Source organism: Aethalodelphis obliquidens, unplaced genomic scaffold, assembly GCF_003676395.1.
Source record: "Aethalodelphis obliquidens isolate GAN/ISIS:26980383/991018 unplaced genomic scaffold, ASM367639v1 scaffold66, whole genome shotgun sequence".
In the NCBI taxonomy this organism is placed as follows: domain Eukaryota; kingdom Metazoa; phylum Chordata; class Mammalia; order Artiodactyla; family Delphinidae; genus Aethalodelphis; species Aethalodelphis obliquidens.
Window position 1 is genome coordinate 10,126,790 of NW_020838010.1, and position 18,964 is coordinate 10,145,753.

General features: G+C 46.0%; 1 protein-coding gene across 2 annotated transcripts in view; it reads left to right on the forward strand.

Annotated features, from left to right (window-relative positions):
• Window positions 1-343: 343 nt before the first annotated feature.
• The window catches only part of SLC25A43 (solute carrier family 25 member 43), a 35,186-nt gene continuing 16,565 nt past the window's right edge, over window positions 344-18,964 (forward strand). Inside the window, exons 1-4 of one of the 2 annotated variants that reach the window (XM_027089463.1) lie at window positions 344-784; window positions 7,240-7,481; window positions 10,933-11,105; window positions 11,379-12,456. In XM_027089463.1, coding sequence (XP_026945264.1) covers window positions 510-784; window positions 7,240-7,481; window positions 10,933-11,105; window positions 11,379-11,597 — 909 coding nt within the window. In that variant the 5' untranslated portion in view covers window positions 344-509 and the 3' untranslated portion in view covers window positions 11,598-12,456. Of the gene's footprint in view, window positions 785-7,239; window positions 7,482-10,932; window positions 11,106-11,378; window positions 12,457-18,964 lie in introns of those variants that run through there. The other variant, XM_027089462.1, reaches the window with a different exon arrangement.

Sequence of the window (18,964 nt, forward strand, 5' to 3'; positions counted from 1 at the left end):
AAATGTATGAAAAGCCTAATTCAAGTGTCTGATATCGTGTGTATGTTAAAGAAGGTTTTTTCCCTTCTGCACTGGGAAATCCGTAAGGCTTTTTCCTGGGGCAGAAAAAAAGGTTGGAGGGATGAGAACAGAGGCGAGGGGAGGAAGGGGGCGAGGTGGAACGTGGAAAGGAAAAAAGGCGGTGGAGGGGGCACTGAATATTCAGGACGCAAGAAGTGGAGCGGGCTAGGCCTTGAGAGAACGCGGTGACACCTTCTCAACTGCAAACAGAAACCTACCGGCCAAAGAGCAGACATTAAACCGGCGCGGCCTCAGCCCCGAGCTGGCATCCTCAACCCCGCCCCGGCCCCAGGCCGGCTCGGCCGGGGCGCGGACCGGCTTCCCTTCCGGGCCGCGGGTCCGCCCTACGCCGGGCGGAGCCTGGCCCGCCCCCCGCACCGGAGCCCGGGAGCCCCAGGCCCGAGCCACGCGATCTGCTGGCCGCCCGGGGCTCGGGTCGGGGACGCGCGATGGCGACTTGGCGGCGGGACGGCCGGCTGACGGGCAGCCAGCGGCTGCTGTGCGCGGGGTTGGCGGGGACGCTCAGCCTCAGCCTCACCGCGCCGCTGGAGCTCGCCACCGTGCTGGCCCAGGTCGGCGTCGTGCGCGGCCGCGCCCGGGGGCCGTGGGGCGCGGGGCTTCGCGTCTGGCGGGCCGAGGGGCCCCGCGCCCTGTGGAAGGGGAACGCGGTGGCCTGCCTGCGCCTCTTCCCCTGCAGCGCCGTTCAACTGGCCGCCTACCGCAAGTAAGAGCCGGGCACGGGCGGCGTGGGCGGGGCCCGGGGCCCGGGAGGCCGCCGCCGGGGGTCCCGCGGCCCGACGCCGCCCGGGTGCCCGGGATCCGGCCAGCGGCGCGCCACAGCCCCCTTCCGGAGCGCGTGGGAGCCCCTCGGGCCAGAAGGCAACCTCTCCGGCCTCCAAAGCGCAGCCCCCACCTTTTCCTTTTCACCTTTTCTTGGGATTCCTGCCCCGCCGGGTGCAGTTTTGTGGGGACGCAGCTCTGGCCCGGAGAGGCTGACCGGGTTGGTCGGGCGAGGAGGTGGAAGGGGGCCAAAGGAGATTTGGAGGGAAGGAGTGAAGAGATCTCCGGAGAGATGGCTCCTAATCCTTCCCACCATCCGCCAACTTGGAAATTTTGCTTTGGCTGGCTTGGGAGAGAGACCCTTTTGAAGATGCGTGTATGGAAGTGTGTCAGAGCCCCCAGAAGAACGTGCTTGGTAGGGGCACAGGGCCCAATCCACTGCGACAAAAAGGCCACGGAGTTCGGCGCTCCCCACCCCCCAAGAAACTGGACTTTAGGGTCCTACAGAGGCTGCAGCTTCCCCTCCCCAAACTGCATGCAGCTGCAACCTCGCTGCTCCCTGGACTCCTTCTTTGGGCTTTGAACACCTCCCCCCCAAAACAGCTGCATTTTAGGAAAACATCTAAAGAGGTAATGCCAGATGACTCTTAAAGCTTCCTCAAGAGCTCAGAGATACCTGCATTTTAACTGGAAACAAAGTCTAAAAGAATGAAGCGATAATGATGCAATTTCAGGTAGTTCTGCAGCTGGGGGGATGTTCCCCGTGTTCCTTGTTCGCTGGGCACACTGCCAACTCGGAAGACTGGCCTTGGCTCAGAATTAGAGAAACACAGCCCACAGTCTTGACCACATAGGTCGGCCTTGGAGGCTAACAGTCAAAGCATTTTGCCTTTGGCTCTGGGAGGCCAGAGCTGGCAGTCTCACCTGACAGCTGACAAACAAGCCCGATGGAATCTTCCTTATCACTGAGTCCTCGAGGCCAGTGCACATTTCACCTGGGCCTGGGAATAGAGTTGCCTTCTCTTTCTCTAGGAAGGGAGGGTAGTGAGATGGTGGGGCATTTCTGTCAAGGCTCTCTTTCTTCCCCAGCCCCCTTTCCCTCAGCAACATCTGGCTTGCAGTCTGTAAACAGTTCTCCTCTGAATTTTAATGACTCAGTTTCTCCCCACTTCACTCTGCTCTCCACAAAGTATGGAACTCCTCCTTTGGAATGTGTACCAAGGGGAGGGAAGCAGAACTTCAAAGGCTGGTTTAAGTACTGTGGCTTTGCTGCTAACCATCTAGAATATATACAGTCATCCCTCCGTATCCGGAAGGGCATTGGTTCCAGGACACGGCCCCCCAACCAAAATCCCCAGATGCTCAAGTCTCTTACAGGAAATGGAGTAGTATTTGCATGTAACCTATACAGTCGTCCTGTACACTTTAAATCATCTCTAGATTGCTTATAATACCTAATACAATGTAAGTACTATATAAATCGCTGTAAATACAATGTAAATGCTATGCAAATAGTTGCCGATGTGCAGCAAATTCAAATTTTGCTTTTTGGAACTTTCTGGAATTTTTTTTCTGAATATTTTCAATCCACAGTTAGTTGTGGAACCCACAGATACAGAGGGCTGACTTCATCTCATTGGATTTTTAACAGCTTTACTGAGATATCATCGACATAAAAATTGTATGTTTAAGGTGTACAACTTGATGTTTTGATATATGTATACATTGTGAAATGATCACCACAATCAAGCTAATTAACGTATCCATCACCTCTACCTAGTTACCATTTCCTGTGTGTGTGTGTGTGTGTGTGTGTAAATCGTTGGATTTTTACGACACCTGCCTCCTGCCCTGTAAGGTCCACAGGGCACGAAGTATTATGCCCACTTTCCAGATGCACAGTTGGGCTCAGATTGGCCACACCACTCATCAGTGACAGAGCTGAGCTCCACCACCTGGCCTTCTGACTCCAATGCCCATGCCCTGTTACTTCCTGCTGCCTTTCTCTCTGCCTTCATTAAGTGATCACGGTGTGCATGATGCTGGGGACAATGCAAGATGAAAGGGGCATGGTCCCTGTGCCCCAGAGCTTACAGAGCAAAAGAGTAAGACTAGTGTGTCCATAGCACGTGATTGCTAAGGTTAAAGTGCTATAGCAATTCACACCTCTGATGATGGAGGAGGAGGAGAAGATGTGAAGATGTCACAGTGGAGAAAAACCATCGGAGTTTGGTGTTGGGAGAATGAGTAGGAGTTTTCCATCAAAGATGGGGAGAAAGATACTGCAGAAAATGCCACAAGCAAAGGCACAGAGGTGGGAAGGCATGCAGCGTGACTGGAGCATAAGGTGTGTCTCTGGCTGTAATGGGAAATACAGCCAGAAAAGCAGGTTGGAATGAGATCTTGGAGGGCCAGATTAAGGAGTTTGGACTTTACTTGGAATGCAAGGGTAGCTGTGGGGGATTTTTGATGGGGGAGTGCTGTGATTAAAGCAATTCAACAGGAATTGTCACCTGGTAGCAATGGAGGACGGCTAAAGAGGAGGAAGGGTGGGGGGTGGCAGGACCACCCGTCGCACTAGTCCATGTGGCGGCTGAGGGCACCTGAAATAGGCTGATGACAGTGGGAGTGGAGAAGAGGAGATGCGTGGGAGAAGAAGAACAGATAGTTACCCAGGCTAGGTTTGCTAATAATTTTTTCCTGCAAGATTAGTTTCTTTCTGGAAATTCAAAAGAAATATTTCAGTGATAGACAGCAAAGTGGTTGATTAATCATGGTGCCAGCCTTCCTACATAAAGACAAGACCTTGGGGCCATCATTATACTGATTAATCTCTACCCTCCTGACCAGGAATTTGCAAAACGGTTGGTTGGGGGTAATGGTACAGCCTATGATTATGGGTTTGAACTAAGCATAAACCTCCAGAATGTTCAGAAAATGGAGTGGTTCAGTGACTTGTCCACAAACACAATTAATGGCAGAGCTGGAGCTTGAAACCAGGTCTTCTAGCTCCTTAATGCAGGGCTCGGCCCAACATTGTGAGCTGAAGTGTCTCCTTACTTGGATTTACAGTTAAAAGAATCCACTCAGTAGAGTCTATTAGGAGCTAGGTCCTTGTGCTAAACAAATAAAACCTAACACAATGGATGGCTTTCAAATACATCATATAGTAGACCCTCACCCAACTTTATGCCACAACTGTTTGCGTAGCTGTATAAACATTGGTTTGGGTCCCTGAAACTCTGAAATTGCTCATAACCAACACCATTTCCTTATTGTGTAATCGATTCATGAGCTTGTGTTTGCCTGCTAACTTGTGTTAGGTTGAAGTGTTGGCAGTTCTACCTACATACATTCAGGGTGTGTGTAATAGCCATGTGCCTGAAAGGAAGGGGTTACTGCTGCTCACCAGCTTATCCAGTTTCGCTGGAACAAGCTGCTGTGCAGTGTGTAGGAGTGGGAGGAAGAGCAGAAAGGGGAACACTGCTGCCCCACCCAGTCAGACAAGCACTTAAGATGTGGGGACCAGGATGATGTAATCGATGGCCTATCAGGGGTGCCCTGCCTTGACTCTGATTGTAAGAGGAACGATTTGTAGTCTTTGTCTCCGTATAGTAAAAGTCTGAGAGGAAGGACTTGCTTTGGTTCTTTTTAATTTTGTATATTTGATAGCAAGACCCTACATTATAAAACAAACTCATAGAAGACAGAACTCCTCGTCCTCGTTCATCAAGTCATTCAGAGAACCAAGGGCCGAATGCCTCTCTTGTTGCCCCATCAGTCATCTCTTTGGCAGGGCTGTTGAACTCTCTTAAGATCTATGCTGAATGCTAGCGCAGTGTCTGGCAGTGTGGATGTTCGGTGACTGGGGAATGGATGCATTAACGCCCTGGGAGTGGCGAGCGGGATGGGGAATAAGGAGGAGGCAACGAGAATGAATGGTGTTTCTTTTGGCATTCAAACTCCTGCTGCTTCTAGATGGTTCCCGCTTGCTGCAGACCACCCCTCCAGCCAAGCATTTCCACTTCCTGTCTCCCCTCCCCTGGCTAAGGTTCCCGCTGCCACTTATTGGCCAGGGGAGGGAGGAGGGAGGATCGAGGGAGTGTGCAGGCAGCGAAACCGAGGCAGACGGAAGGCCCACTGGTGAATGCCAGCTTAGTTACCTGCATCTTTAAAAGGTTGCTGGTTCACTCAAATGACTGTTTCAGCTGGTACAGTTAAGGTAGGGTGACAGAATGAAGTCCAGACTTTCCTACAGCTTGAAGGAGATGTTTTTAATCCACCAGTGTTTACTTGGGAGCAAAGGAGCGGTCCTAGAACCCCTTCAGTGGTTTCACCTGAACTCTGGCTCGTCTTGTTTATCAGAGATAAACTCTGGCCTGCTGCCAAAGTGAAAAAGCAGGAAATACACAGCTTCACTGGAGCTTGGAAAGCCAAAGAACTGGGGATGCTCTCATTTTTAAAAAGATACAATGCTTTTATTTTAGCCTAGCTCTGTTCACTTTCTTTTTATTCAGATACTTGCTATCCCTCTCCCTCTCCCCCTCCCCACCCTCCGACAGAAAATATTATTTTTCCTGGTTTCCAAGCCCTTTTTTTAATTTTGTCCTCATCAGCAAGAATGAGTAAAATTCCTTTGCTTCCTGGCCAGGGAACGTGCACCATGTAAAAGGCCCCTTAGAACAATTTCTGCCGAGGTAGGCCCTCATGCCTGGGGATGCACTGCTTCCAGAAAGAGGGATTGTAACAGAGTGGCTTTCTATTCTGCATTTAGAAAAGTCCACCCAAAGCCATTTCTTTACTAAATTGTGAAACTGCAGAGAAACACAAAGAATAGTCTAGCAAACATTCATATACCCACCATGCAGAATTGACAGCATGAAAGATAATTAGTTTAAAACATACTTCAAGTATCTTTTTTTTACACAAGAAGTAAAATATTACAGATAAAGCTGAAATCCCCTTCATTCTGATTCCCAGTCCCATCCACTCTCCACCTTCCTGGGGGTCTATTTTATACTTTTGTATATGTATCTATATCTATCCATGATTGGTGTAATATATGGTTTTGTGGATGTGGTTCTTAATTTAAGTGTAGTCAGCCCTCTGTATCTTCGGGTTCTGCATCCATGGATTCAACCAACCACAGATTGGAAATACTTGGGGGGAAAAATTCCAGAAAGTTCCAAACAGCAAAACTTGAATTTGCCACACTCCAGCAACTATTTACATAGCATTTACATTGTACTAGGAATTATAAGTAATCTAGAGATGATTTAAAGCATACGAGAGGACAAATAGTATACCATTTTATATGAGCGACTTGAGCACCTGCAGATTTTGGTATCCGTAGGGGGTCCTGAAACCTGTGGATATACAGAGATGGCTGCAAATGGTTATCATACACCATAGGTCACTCTACAACTTGCTATTTTCACTCAGCTTTATGCTTTTACTATTTATCCGTGTAAATACATAGTTCTAAGCACATTCATTTAAACTAAAGTATCATTGTATCGCTGTTCTACAGTTTATCCATTCCCCTACAGATAGACATTTAGATGGTTCGATTTCACTTACAAACAATGCTGTATGTGTCTTCATATGTACCCGTGCAAGAGTTTCTCTAGGATATGCACCTAGAAATGGAATTGCTGGGGTGAAAGTAGGCATTTTTCCAATTTTACTAGATACTACAAAGTGACCTGCCAATTTACACTTCTCACAGCAGTGGGTGAGCATTCCTGTTTCCACACTTTCTCACCATCACTTGATATTATCAGACTTTTTCATCTTTGCCAGTCTGCTGGTTGAGAAGTGGTATTGTGTTATTGTTTTTATTTGTTATTTCCCTGACAGTTGGTGGGGTGGTACATCTTCTCTTATAACTATTAAACCAATATATTTTTTAAAACTCAATGACAAAAAAAAAAAAAAAACTCAATGACTAGGGATGCTCAAAGTCATCGTTTCAAGCAATTTCATTTACGTTGCAACAGAATCAAAGGAGCACATTCCAGTTCCGTATTTACCAAGTATTTCTGTTCATTTACACCCCACAGGCAAGCCAGGGTTGACAGTTATGCAGATAAAAGGGGGAAATGCTTGAAATGAAGTGAGGACTTAGGGTAGATAGAAATAAGAGGGTTAGGTATCTCTTCCTTATAGATGTTATATAAACTATAACAGCTAATTTTATATAACTAGAATTATATTCATTACTATGAGCATAATTGAATGTGTAGAATTGAATGTGTTATTCATTAATCCTAATACATTAGTAATTTTCATTTTGTAAAGCGTTTCCAAATGCAGGGAAATGGTGCAGTAAGTAGCATCGAGCACTCTAGCACAATCCATGGCTGATTCCCTTGGGCTTTTCTCCCTATTTTCTCCCAGGTTTGTTGTGCTGTTCACGGATGACCTGGGCCACATCTCCCAGTGGAGGTCCATCATGGCTGGGAGTCTTGCGGGCATGGTTTCCACCATCGTGACATATCCTACAGACCTCATCAAAACCCGGTTAATTGTGCAGAACATGCTGGAACCATCTTACAGGGGGATCCTCCATGCTTTTTCTACTATTTATCAACAGGAAGGGTTCCTGGCCCTTTATCGAGGGGTTTCCCTTACTATTTTAGGTAAGATGGAACTTTTCACCTTGTCCAAGAAAAGACTGTGTTCTTTGATACATGCAAATGACTTGTATACCTTTGTTGGTAACCAGTTAAATCCATTTTACTGAGTTCAAGGGATATATATATATGAGTGTATTGTATACCTTTGTTTGTAACCAGTTACATCCATTTAACCGAGTTCAAGGTCATATGGCTTCAATCCACACAGAGTCCATTAGCTTCATTCTATTCCATAGCCATATACCCCACTCCTAACTCTGGTCTGTTATATCCCAGGGAGGGAGTAGGACAGAGTGCATGTGGCTCAGTACAGATTGATAAGAAGACAGTCCCACACACTCCCCATCTGACTGCAGCAAAGAGTCTCTGCGTGCATCGGTACACGTATGAACACAACCAGCGTAGCAACTGTAGCTTCTGTGTTCTTTGGAACCTTTGCCAGGGCTACAGGTCACCAGGACCCCCAATTGCCAGTCCAGTAGACTTTTGCCTTTTATCTGACCTTTGTTGCAGCATTTGATGAGATCGATCACTCTATTCTGGAAACTTGGCTTCTAGGACCCCACTGTCTCCTAGATGTCTTTCCCACCTCTCTGCAGCTCTTTCTTATCTGGCTCATCTGACGATGCCAGCCCCCTGTGTGTCACTATCCCCCAGCTCCTGCCTTAGCTTTCTTCTCACCCTCCATACCCTCCCTGGGTGGCCTCATCTAAACTAGTGGCTTGAACAAGCATCATTATACTCTAATGACTCCCAATCTCATCTCTATAATAACAACGACTAACATCTATTGCAGTTTACTATGTGCCAGGCACTATGCTAAATGGTTTGCTTACAGTTCCTCATTTAAGCCTCATTTTACAGATGAAATAGATGCTTGGGGAAGCTAAGTGACTTGCCCAAGGTCACAGATAGAAAGTGGAAGAATCTAGCAATATAACCCCAGAGCCCTCTCTCTTAACCACTGACTACTACCACTTCCCAATGGCAGTACAAATGCCTGCTATTGGACACCCTCACCTGATGCTCCCTTGGCTTACTGAAGTCAAGAGTAAACCTGATGGCCTCGTTAGTTGCACACCTGCCCCCCTCCTGTGTTCCCTAATGAACAAGACCGCCTTTCTTTCATCCAGTGGCCCAAGCCAGAGGAAACCTAGAAGCACTTCAACTTCAACTCCTCCTCTCACTCCACTCCCACTTCAGCCACAAGTGTTGTCAATTTCACCTCTTTTAACTCTCAAGTCTGCCCCCTTCTCCATCCCCATCTTCTCTGCCATAGGTCACACTCTCATCATCATCTTTCCTGCAGACACTTATGAGAGGCTCCTACCTAGTCCCAGTCTTGGGTCTCTGCTGCCCTAGTCCGCCCTGTGCCCTGCTGCCAGGGTGTGATGATCTTTCTAAGTGCAAGTTGATCATTTCACCAACCTCTTTCCACTGCCCTCCTTAAAAGCCTTCACTGACTCCTGTGAGCTACAGGGAAAAGCCCAGATTCCTTGTGGCATACTAGACCCTTCAGACCTGGCCCTGCCAGCCCCTCCTACCTCATCTCCTGTCACGTTCTACCTGCACTCCTGCTTTGGCCATCTAGAAATACTTGCATTTCTTGGAAACGCCACTCTCTTTGTACATGCTGTTCCCTCTGCCTGCTCTCCCAGTGTCTGATGAACTCCTACTCATTCCTCAACACCCAGTTGAAAAGTTCTCTCTTCTGTGAAGTCCTTCTTGATTCCCCCAGGCAAAATTAATCCCTCTGATCCTTGTGTACCTAAAGCACTTTGTATAGCCCCCTTACTATGGCATATGTCATCTGTCTGTCTCTCCCACTAGATGGTGAGCATCTCCAGGAATTAGCCTACTTACACCTCTGTATATTCCTGGCACCTGGCATAGGGCCCATCACATAGCATAAGCTCCACAGATGTTTTCTGAATGAAGGAAAATGTAGGGTTGGTGCGTCATTTTTAATGTGTTTATTAAATAAATATTACATTTTTCTAAAGATGAGCAACCCCACTAGTGTTAGCCCCTCTTTTAAATCTCATTTTGAGGGAGAAATTTAGTCCCTGCGTAAACTTCAGATTGCTCCCAAAGTTTCTGTAAGTTTCAAGGTGCCAACTACTGCACTACTTGCTCACCATCTTTTCCTAGAAAGGTGAGGCTGCCATACAGTGCAGGGTACACACTGAGCCCTGATATGGCCACATCTCCTACTACCTCACTCTTCAGGTTTCACAGAATGTCTCCTTCTCAACTAGAGATCAGGTCCCCCCTAGTCTCCAAAACTTGATTAAGTACCGCCCACTAACTTTTTTTTTCGTAGGAGTGAATTTTTTCCCCAACACTCTATTTTTTTAAATTCAAACACCCAGAAAAGTTAAGAGAATTGGAAACAGCCTGGATAAACAACAAGGTCCTATTGTATAGCACAGGGAACTATATTCAATATCCTGTAAAAAACCATAATGGAAATGAATATGAAAAAGAATATATATGTATCACTGAATCACTTTGCTGTACAGCAGAAACTCACACAACATTGTAAATCAACTATACTCCAATAAAATAAATTTTTAAAAAAAAGAATTGGAGGGGCTTCCCTGGTGGCGGAGTGGTTGAGAATCCGCCTGCCAATGCAGGGGACACGGATTCGAGCCCTGGTCCGGGTAGATCCCACATGCCACGGAGCAACTAAGCCTGTGCGCCACAGCTACTGAGCCTGCACTCTAGAGCCCGCGAGCCACAACTACTGAAGCCTGCATGCCTAGAGCCCGTGCTCCACAACAAGGGAAGCCACCGCAATGAGAAGCCCATGCACCGCAACAAAGCGTAGCCCCCGTTCGCCGCAACTAGGGAAAAGCCCGCAAGTAGCAACAAAGACCCAACACAGCCAATAATTAATTAATTAAAAAAATAAATTTAAAATTAATTTTAAAAAATTAAACATTGCCATGTTTAATTTTTATTAAATTTTTAATTAAATTTTAATTAAATTTTAATTAAAAATTAAACATGGGAAACACCTATGTACCCACTCCTTCAATTAATGTTTTGCTTTATCTGTCCCTCTAACCATTCATCAGTCATATATTTTTTGATGATTTCCACGTAAGTTGCAAACATCAATACACTTCACCCCTCAACCCTTCAACATGCATATCATTAACTAGAGTTCAATATTTGTTTATGGCTCTTTTAAAAGTAAAATCGACATAGAGTACACAAATATTTAGGGAATCTTTTGATGCATGCATTTTGATCAATGACACAACCCGTATCAAAATATAGCACGTTATCATCACCCAAGAAAGTGCTTGCTGCTACGGTTGGAGTGACTTGTTTAACAAGCCCAGAGCCGGTCCTGTTTACTTTCCCTGGATTCCCCACAGGCATTTATGTTCTCAAGCCAGTGTTTCCTGAGACATCACAGCCTCTCCCTGGCCTTGTTTTTCAGGTGCTCTCCCTTTCTCTGCCGGCTCCCTTCTAGTTTACATGAACCTGGAGAAAATCTGGAATGGACCCCGAGATCGGTTCTCTCTCCTCCAGAACTTCGCCAATGTCTGCCTGGCTGCCGCGGTGACCCAGACACTCTCCTTTCCCTTCGACACGGTGAAGAGAAAGATGCAGGTGAAGAGTTATGTTTGGGGGGCTTTGTGGGTATGCGGGAGGGATGGCTTGCAGTGTTTGTGGGTGGGTAACAACAGCAAAGAACATGGAGCCTGAGCGATGCCAGGTTTCCAAGGAGCTCATGACTGCTCATACAAACACTCTGCAAACCCTCACTCCGTGGCATTTCTGCTGCTAACCTCAGGGCAATGGACTCGAGCCCAAGCCGCCTCCCCATTCCCATCCTCTGCTTTTTAGTCTTGTATAAAGCACTTTTCTTTCCTCTCTTCATAGCTGCCACTGCCCGTTACATCAAGGCGGCCTCCACAGCGAGGACAGGGCACCCTTGCCTTCATAGCCTGTCCATACTTCAGTGAAACAGATGGAAAGAACCAAAATAAGCCAGGAATTATTAATAGCAAGGGGCCAGTAGTCCCTGATTCCCCTGCTGAGGCAGTAACTGCATTTGAAATGGGCCGGTGTCTTAGTGGGATCGGCCCTGCATTTTCCTAATTGTTACCTAGGAAGACTCACAGACCACAGAGACAAAAGCCTGATATCTGAGGTCTCAAAGAGAGGAATTGGCTTAGCCTAGAATCAGCCGATTTTGATCAAAGAAAAATCAGAGTAGTCCAAGTAAGGTTGGGGGTTACAGGCAGGTCCACACAGGGCAGGGGTGGGAGTCGGTGGACTCAGAATCAAGCAAGGCTTCGCATCTGCCCTGAACCCTGCTCACTCTCCACCAGCCTCCCTTCAGACTCCACATCCACAGGCTTGCCTGCCTCCCTGGCCTCTTCCGGGCAAATCTTGATTTATACAATCGATGTATTCCTGAAGAGCTGCTTGGATATTAATTTGGGGGAGTTGAATCTAATTTTAAATGATCAGTCCCCACTGAGTTTGTTTTTCCCCATGTCTCTAACTTGTCCCTCTGCTATCTCAGTGCCCCCCGCCCCCCACCGGCTTCCCCATGTGGTTTTCTTTGCCAGGCCAGGCCAGGCCTCACTTACCTCAGCACTAAAAAGCCTGCAAGTACTTATCTCAACCTATAAAGAAAAACTGCCTCAGAACAATACACGTCACAATTACACCCAATTCTGCTGCTCCAATCCATCAAACTTTTCATCCCTCTGGGTTGCGTTCCTTTCCTGTCCTTTGTCCAAACACATTTTTTAAATTGTCACGTTATTGTAAGTTTAACGTAGATGCAAGTTTAAAGCCTGCTTAGTGCATGCCCATTTATAAAAGCCATTATTCCTCATTTTAAGAGTAATGTACATACGCTTAAAAATGGTTAAAATGGTCAATTTTATGATGTGTGTTTTACCACAATTAAAAAATAAGGAGGGCTTCCCTGGTGGCGCAGTGGTTGAGCGTCTGCCTGCCGATGCAGGGGACGCGGGTTCGTGCCCCGGTCCGGGAAGATCCCACATGCCGCGGAGCGGCTGGGCCCGTGAGCCATGGCCGCTGAGCCTGCGCGTCCGGAGCCTGTGCTCCGCAACGGGAGAGGCCACAGCAGTGAGAGGGCCGCGTACCGGGAAAAAAAAAAAAAAAAAAAAGGAATGCACATAGATTATAGAAAATTTGGGAAATACAGAAAAATACAAAAAAGAAAATAATAATTACCTATAAGCCCAACACCTATGCATTATGATGATTAATAGTTTTACTTCTGTGTATGTTCATATGTGTACGCATATGTGTGTGTGCATAAATATAAGTATATAATATATGCATATGGAAAGTTATTTTTCACAAAACTGGATTCCTACTATATATAAAAATTAATATCTGTTATTTTCACTTATTTTATAACGGATAGTGCCTCAGACCATCAAGTATTAAGAGCATCTTTTCTAATTATCACATGTATTCCACCATATGGACGTGCCATAACTTAAAAAAATAAAAAACAAATTTATTCTCTCAAAGTTCCGGAGGCTAGAAGTTTAATATCAAGGTGTTGGCAGGGCCATGCCCCTTTTGAAGGCTCTGGGGGAGGATTCTTCCTTGTCTCTTCCAGCTTCTGGTAGCCCTAAGCATTCCTTGGTTTGTGGCAATACAACTTCAGTCTCTGGCTCCATCGTTCCATAAATAACAATTTCTGTTTTTTAATATTCAGGCTGTTTCTAATGCTTCAGTACGATAACACCACAGTGAAAGCCCTTGTATTTTTTCACATTTGTGATGACACCCTTTAGCTGTATTCCTAGAAATACAGGCCACAAGATAAAAATAATTCTAAGGCTCTTAATGAAGTTTGCACCCCAGAAAGGCTGTAAGTTTACGCCTGCACCAGCAGTGAGTGGGGTGGTCCATCTCAACTCCTATCAACTGTAATGACTATCACTTTCTAAATCCTTGTGAACCTAATAATAGCTGGAAAATGCTGACACATTACTTTAATTTGAATTTCATTGATTATAAGCAAATTGCATGTTTTTCATATATCAATTTGTCCTTTGTATTTCTTTGTAAATTTTCTGTGTCCATTGCCTATTTTTCTAGGCTATTCAGCTTTTTTTACTAATTGGTAAGAAGTCTTTATATGTTAAAGATATTAACCCTTTGTCATACACTGCATGCATTTTTCCCAGTTTGACAGTTGGCTTCTAATACTGTTTATGTTATTATACATATTTTTAAATTTTTATGCAAATATATATATATATATTACTATTTTTTGGTTTCTGACTTTGCTCTTCTGTGGAAAAGGCCTACCCCATCCCACAATCATATGACTCTTCACTTATATAGTTCTTTAAATATTTTTGTTGTAATTTTTACACTTATCACTTTATTTAGAATTTACCTGAGGTATGATGTGAGGTAATCATCTGACTTTAAAAAAAAATAGTTTACCAATTGTTTAAGCACTATTTTTGGAATAATCTCTTTTCCCCACTACTCCGTGCTGCGACTTTTACCACATCCTAGATATTTGTATATGTTCTAGAGTCTGTCTTGGGGCTGTGTATTCTGAGCTGTAGATTTGTCAGTCTGTCCTCGTGCCAGTGCCACACTATTTCAATTCCTATAGCTTTGTAATACCTTGTAGTGTCTGACAGGGCATCTACCCCCTCACCACTCTTCTCTTCAACATTTCCTTGATTATTCTCAGTCACTTGTTCTTCCTGATGAACTTTAGAACTACCTTGTGATTATGACTGGAGTTATGTTCAACCTATATACTTGGAATAATTTATGTAAAATATTCTATCTTTATTCAGGAATACTGTATATCTCCCCTATAGCTTCAGTCTTCTTTCTTTACATTGAACCGTATGACATTGCCAACATCCTACCTTTTTGACATACCCAGAGGGCAACTTCATATGGTTAACTCTTATAAAAGTTGATTTCTTCATATGATAATTATGCTCTTTCTAAAAAAGATAGCTTCTTAAAAAAAAATCCAGGGTGAGGTTGAGTGGGAAGGAGGTACGATATACTACAAGTTTTTTATTCATTTTTTTTTAACATCCTGGCCCTAGGAATTTATCTTCCTGTCAGGAGTGAGAATGGGCTCTCGCTGTTGGCCATCAGAAGATGGATGAAACTAAGGCGGCTTATATCACTGGCTTCCATGCTTTGAGGATTGCTTTTTGAAATAGTAGAGCCAGAGGCGTCTCGCCAGCACTTTCTGGCACCTCTTATAATTTAGTGTTCCTAATGCAGAGTTCAAGGTTTAGTGAGCTCACTTCCTCCCCATAGCAAGCCTGCTCAAACCCAGAGCTTTGAGCCTGGGGGTTGGAGCAGTCAGTGAGAAAGGGTAGAGTCTAGGACCAACTCCGGTGTGTGGGTTTTTTCCCTACACCAAGGAAGTCTCCAACGGCAGCTGAGTGTCCTACAATTCCACTCAACTCGGACACTCTCTACTCGGGGACAGCATCAGATTTCACAGGTCAAGGGCTCAGTCCCACAAGACTATCCCCCCACTTCAAATGCCGATGTCAAGTCCAGGTTGTCACCTGTGCTTCTGAAGTATAAATTAGAGGTTCCCACAGCCCCATCCTTGGATTCAATTAATTTGCTAGAGTGTCTCACAGAACTCAGGAAACCAGTTGACTCACTAGATTACTGGCAACCAGGCCCCATCCTTAGGTGCTTTCCAAAAGTCGCTGCATTAACATAAACTCAGACTTGGTTGAAAGGGGTTTGTTATGAATATCAAGGCACCTTTATTGCTCTCATCACTTAGGTAATGTCAAGGATTATAGGAGCTCTATGCCAGAAATGGGGACGAAGACCAAGTATATATTTCTTATTATACATCACAATATCACAAAGGGTTTCAGATGAAATTCACTGACATCTAAATGTGAGGGTGGAGGTTTCAGTCTTCTCTGTAAACTTTTAGCTTTCCTTTTTCCACCTGAGAGCTAGAACAATGACCTCTTATGGGGTAATCTAGCCACCACTACATTCTACTCTAGAATATATACCTACCACAACAATCTGCTGTACACTAGAAGTGGGTATTTGGGGGTAAATTTGATCATATTTTCCCTTGTATGGAAACCTTATGCATAATGCATACACAGAGCTTCAACAGGAAGCTTTCAAATAAGTGCAAAGTCATGATGGTTGTAAAAAAAAAACCAAAAAAATCCAAAGAGGCAATTGCATGGTTTTCACAATATATGATCAGCATCCAGTTATGAATGACAACATAAATGTCATCCAAAGATACGGGAAGCGAAATCTTACGGTTGCGATCAAAGTGTTATTTTACAGGAGTTAATAAACACTAATACCTTGTCCCGCCTACTTAAAAAGAATCAACTCCCCAAAACAGAACCACAGACTGCTTTAAAATGCAAACGTGCGTTGCTTTCTCTGGCCATTAGATGTCGCTGCAGTAACGGAGCTTGTCTGAGCACTACCTGAGGGTATGGGAGCCCTGCAGCTGGTGATCACCGACTAGTTAACAACCCCCTAATCCCCGCTCAAAATACATCTTCAGTTCGGAGAGTAAGGAACCTAGAAACAACAGGCTAACCGTAAATTGTATTGTGGCTGTTGTTTGTGCCTGCAGAGCATTCAATCCAACTTCTCCAAGAAGAGAGAGCTTTAATAAGTCTCCCCGCCACCCGCTGTGGGAGCAGGCAGGGTTTGCCCGCAGAATTTATGAGGAGAGAGCTTTGCAGGGCAGCCGGGCTGCTCTGACCTGAACAACTTAATGGTAACGTTTGCATTCCATCGGCTTTCCTCCTTACACTGTCCATCAGGAAGCAAATCAATGTCAGGTGTCTGTTGGATAACAAGCTGGACAGGGAATTTCCTGAACCCCCATGCCGACTGGCCACTTGGTCTGGATGTCTCATTCTCCTAATGTATGCTTTATCCAGACACACACATACACACACACAATCTGTCCGTTTAATGCCGCATCAGGTTGGAAGTCTCTTGAACACTAATGACAGTAATCATAAGTCTTGTTTAACCAGCTGAGCCCTTCCTTCACCGTGCTTACACTCATTTTATTCCTTTTTCTTTTTCTCACCCCGGCTCCTCGCTGGCATGCTAGAGACTGGAGAGGTAAATAAATTATGCATGTGCATGTTTTGATGGGATGGTTTCTGCTGGGAAGGGGGTGAGTCAGCCCTGCGCACAGATAGGGTGAGGGGCCCCCATACCTGGGGCGCTTTCATGGCCCCCAAGACCACCCTGCCTGAAATGCCCTTGGCCACACTTCAGCACATTTCAGCTCAAGCTCTTCCGGTACGTACCCGGCCTTTCCGCTTCTGTCTCTCCCACACCTGGCCCTGAGCTTGGAACTAATTAGTTTGACGAGTCTGTGGGCTCTCCATGGGAGTCCTGAGCAAATGGTTCTCTGGACAGTTCATGTGGTAAAAAAAGAGGAAGATAAGCTGCCCGGAAAATCCGGGGAGCAGCTGAGAAGGTGGAGCTTTGGAATCTGGTGGGCCTTATGAGAGGGTCAGGAGGGAGGCACCAGGCACAAGCTCAGTCTCCCACAACTCTCCCTGACCCTCCTCCCTGCAGCCCGTATTAGGTGTCTCCGTTTCATTAAACATAAAACCAAGTGTTAGCCTGTTGCTTTCTACCCAGGGGACTTCGACCCCATTAGGGCTCACAAGGCAAGCAGGATTAGGCCAGGTCAGCATTTGAACTGAAAGCACGTAAGATGAGGGACAGAGGTAGTATCCAAGGGGCACAGCTGACTGAGCAGAAGAGGCACGGTCCCTGAGTGAAGAGAGGGCCCCAGCTGTTCAGACAGATGCTTGAACCTGCCTGAGATGCTGAACTCCGCACTCCCGCCAGGGCGCCCCGCCCCTCTCGTGGCTCCTCCTACTCAGGTCCACATCCTCAGCCCTGAGCCACATTTCCCGAGCCCTGGCCCCACACTTCTCACTGTTTGCCGGACACTGCCATTTGGCTGTCGCCTCTCCAGGGTCACCTCTAAGTATGTATCAAACTGTCTTCCCAAGGTTCTGCATTTCAGTGCTGTCATTCCCCCAGCCACCCAGGCTGCAGACCCGGAAGTTGTCTTTGATTCTTTCCCTTCCCCCTCCCCCAGTCAACCTTGAACCCGGTTGGGTCTTCATTCCTAACGTTGGTCTTTCTCTTTGTCACTGTCCCTGCCCTAATCTAGGACCTTATCAGCTCATACCTAGGCTACTGCAGTAATCCTCTAATTGGTCTCAGGATTAACTCTAAAACTGATCATAAACATTGGGTACTAATGTACCAGGCACTGTGCTGAGGGCTTTATGCTCATTATCTCATTTAATCCTGGCAATAAATCTGCCAGGTGGGCACTGTGCTTATCAAGCCCATTTCACAGAGGAGAAAATCAAGGCACTGAGAGGTTCTGTAGCCTGCCCAAGTTCACGCACTCAGTCACTGAGTAACCTGAGATGTAACTTATCACCAGGGCCAATATTCATTTCAGTCCCCTCCAGCCCAGGCTTCTGCCAGACGAATTTTCTTAAGATCTGCCTGCGTCGTGTCCTTTATTGCTCTGAAAGAACAAAGGCTGAGCCCCTTGGCCTGGCAGGCTGCCCTTACCAACTTTGCCGCGCTCATTGCACAGAGGCCCCCTATATCAGGAGTCGCAAAATCAGATGCCGGCAGGAACTTGGAAGTAACAGGAAAAAGAGAAAGTAGGGAAACCCAGGTAACATAACACTCACCCCCTAGAGAATAAGGATTCCGATACAGTCTGAGCCATCCTGGCTTTCAGAAGCATTCTGGAGCGCTAACTGCACTGTGCTCACAAAATGTGACCAGCATCTAAGTATGAATTGCAACGTGGAACAAAGTGGGCCAGGGGAAGCTGCAGCAAGTTCCTCTTCTCCAAAGGATAGATGCCATTTAGAAATGTGGGCCCACTTTTCAAGGGAGCCTGAAATCCAGATTTTTATGTAAGATCCCAATTTTTCAATGTTGGCAAATAAAAATTGTTAAATCCTGCCAGGGCTAAACAGAACATGCCTTTTTCTGACCTCTGCTCTGTTCCAGCCTCCAATTCAATCGAAATTATCTTAGCCTCCCTCCCCCATCCCCCTGAAGAATAAGTGTATTTCACATTCCTGTCCCCTCTGCCTGGGGCATCTACCTCCATCTCACCTGACATCTGCCACGTGGTGGCTGTCTCTTCTGACCTACAACAGCACACATCTGTTGCTTTCGTTTGATAAAGGAGTTGGCTTTTCCTACCCCTCAAACAGCTATTCTATCGTGATGGATAAAGACAGGTGTTTTGCCTCTGTAGAACCACAAATGGGGGTGTTCCCCATGGCCTCGGAGGGGATTCGGGGGTAGGAGAATCCAGGTTAACTAACAGGGTGCTCTGCCGATAACTGCAGATGCTGTTTTCACTGTCACTCCCACCCCACCCCCAAGGGCATATTTTG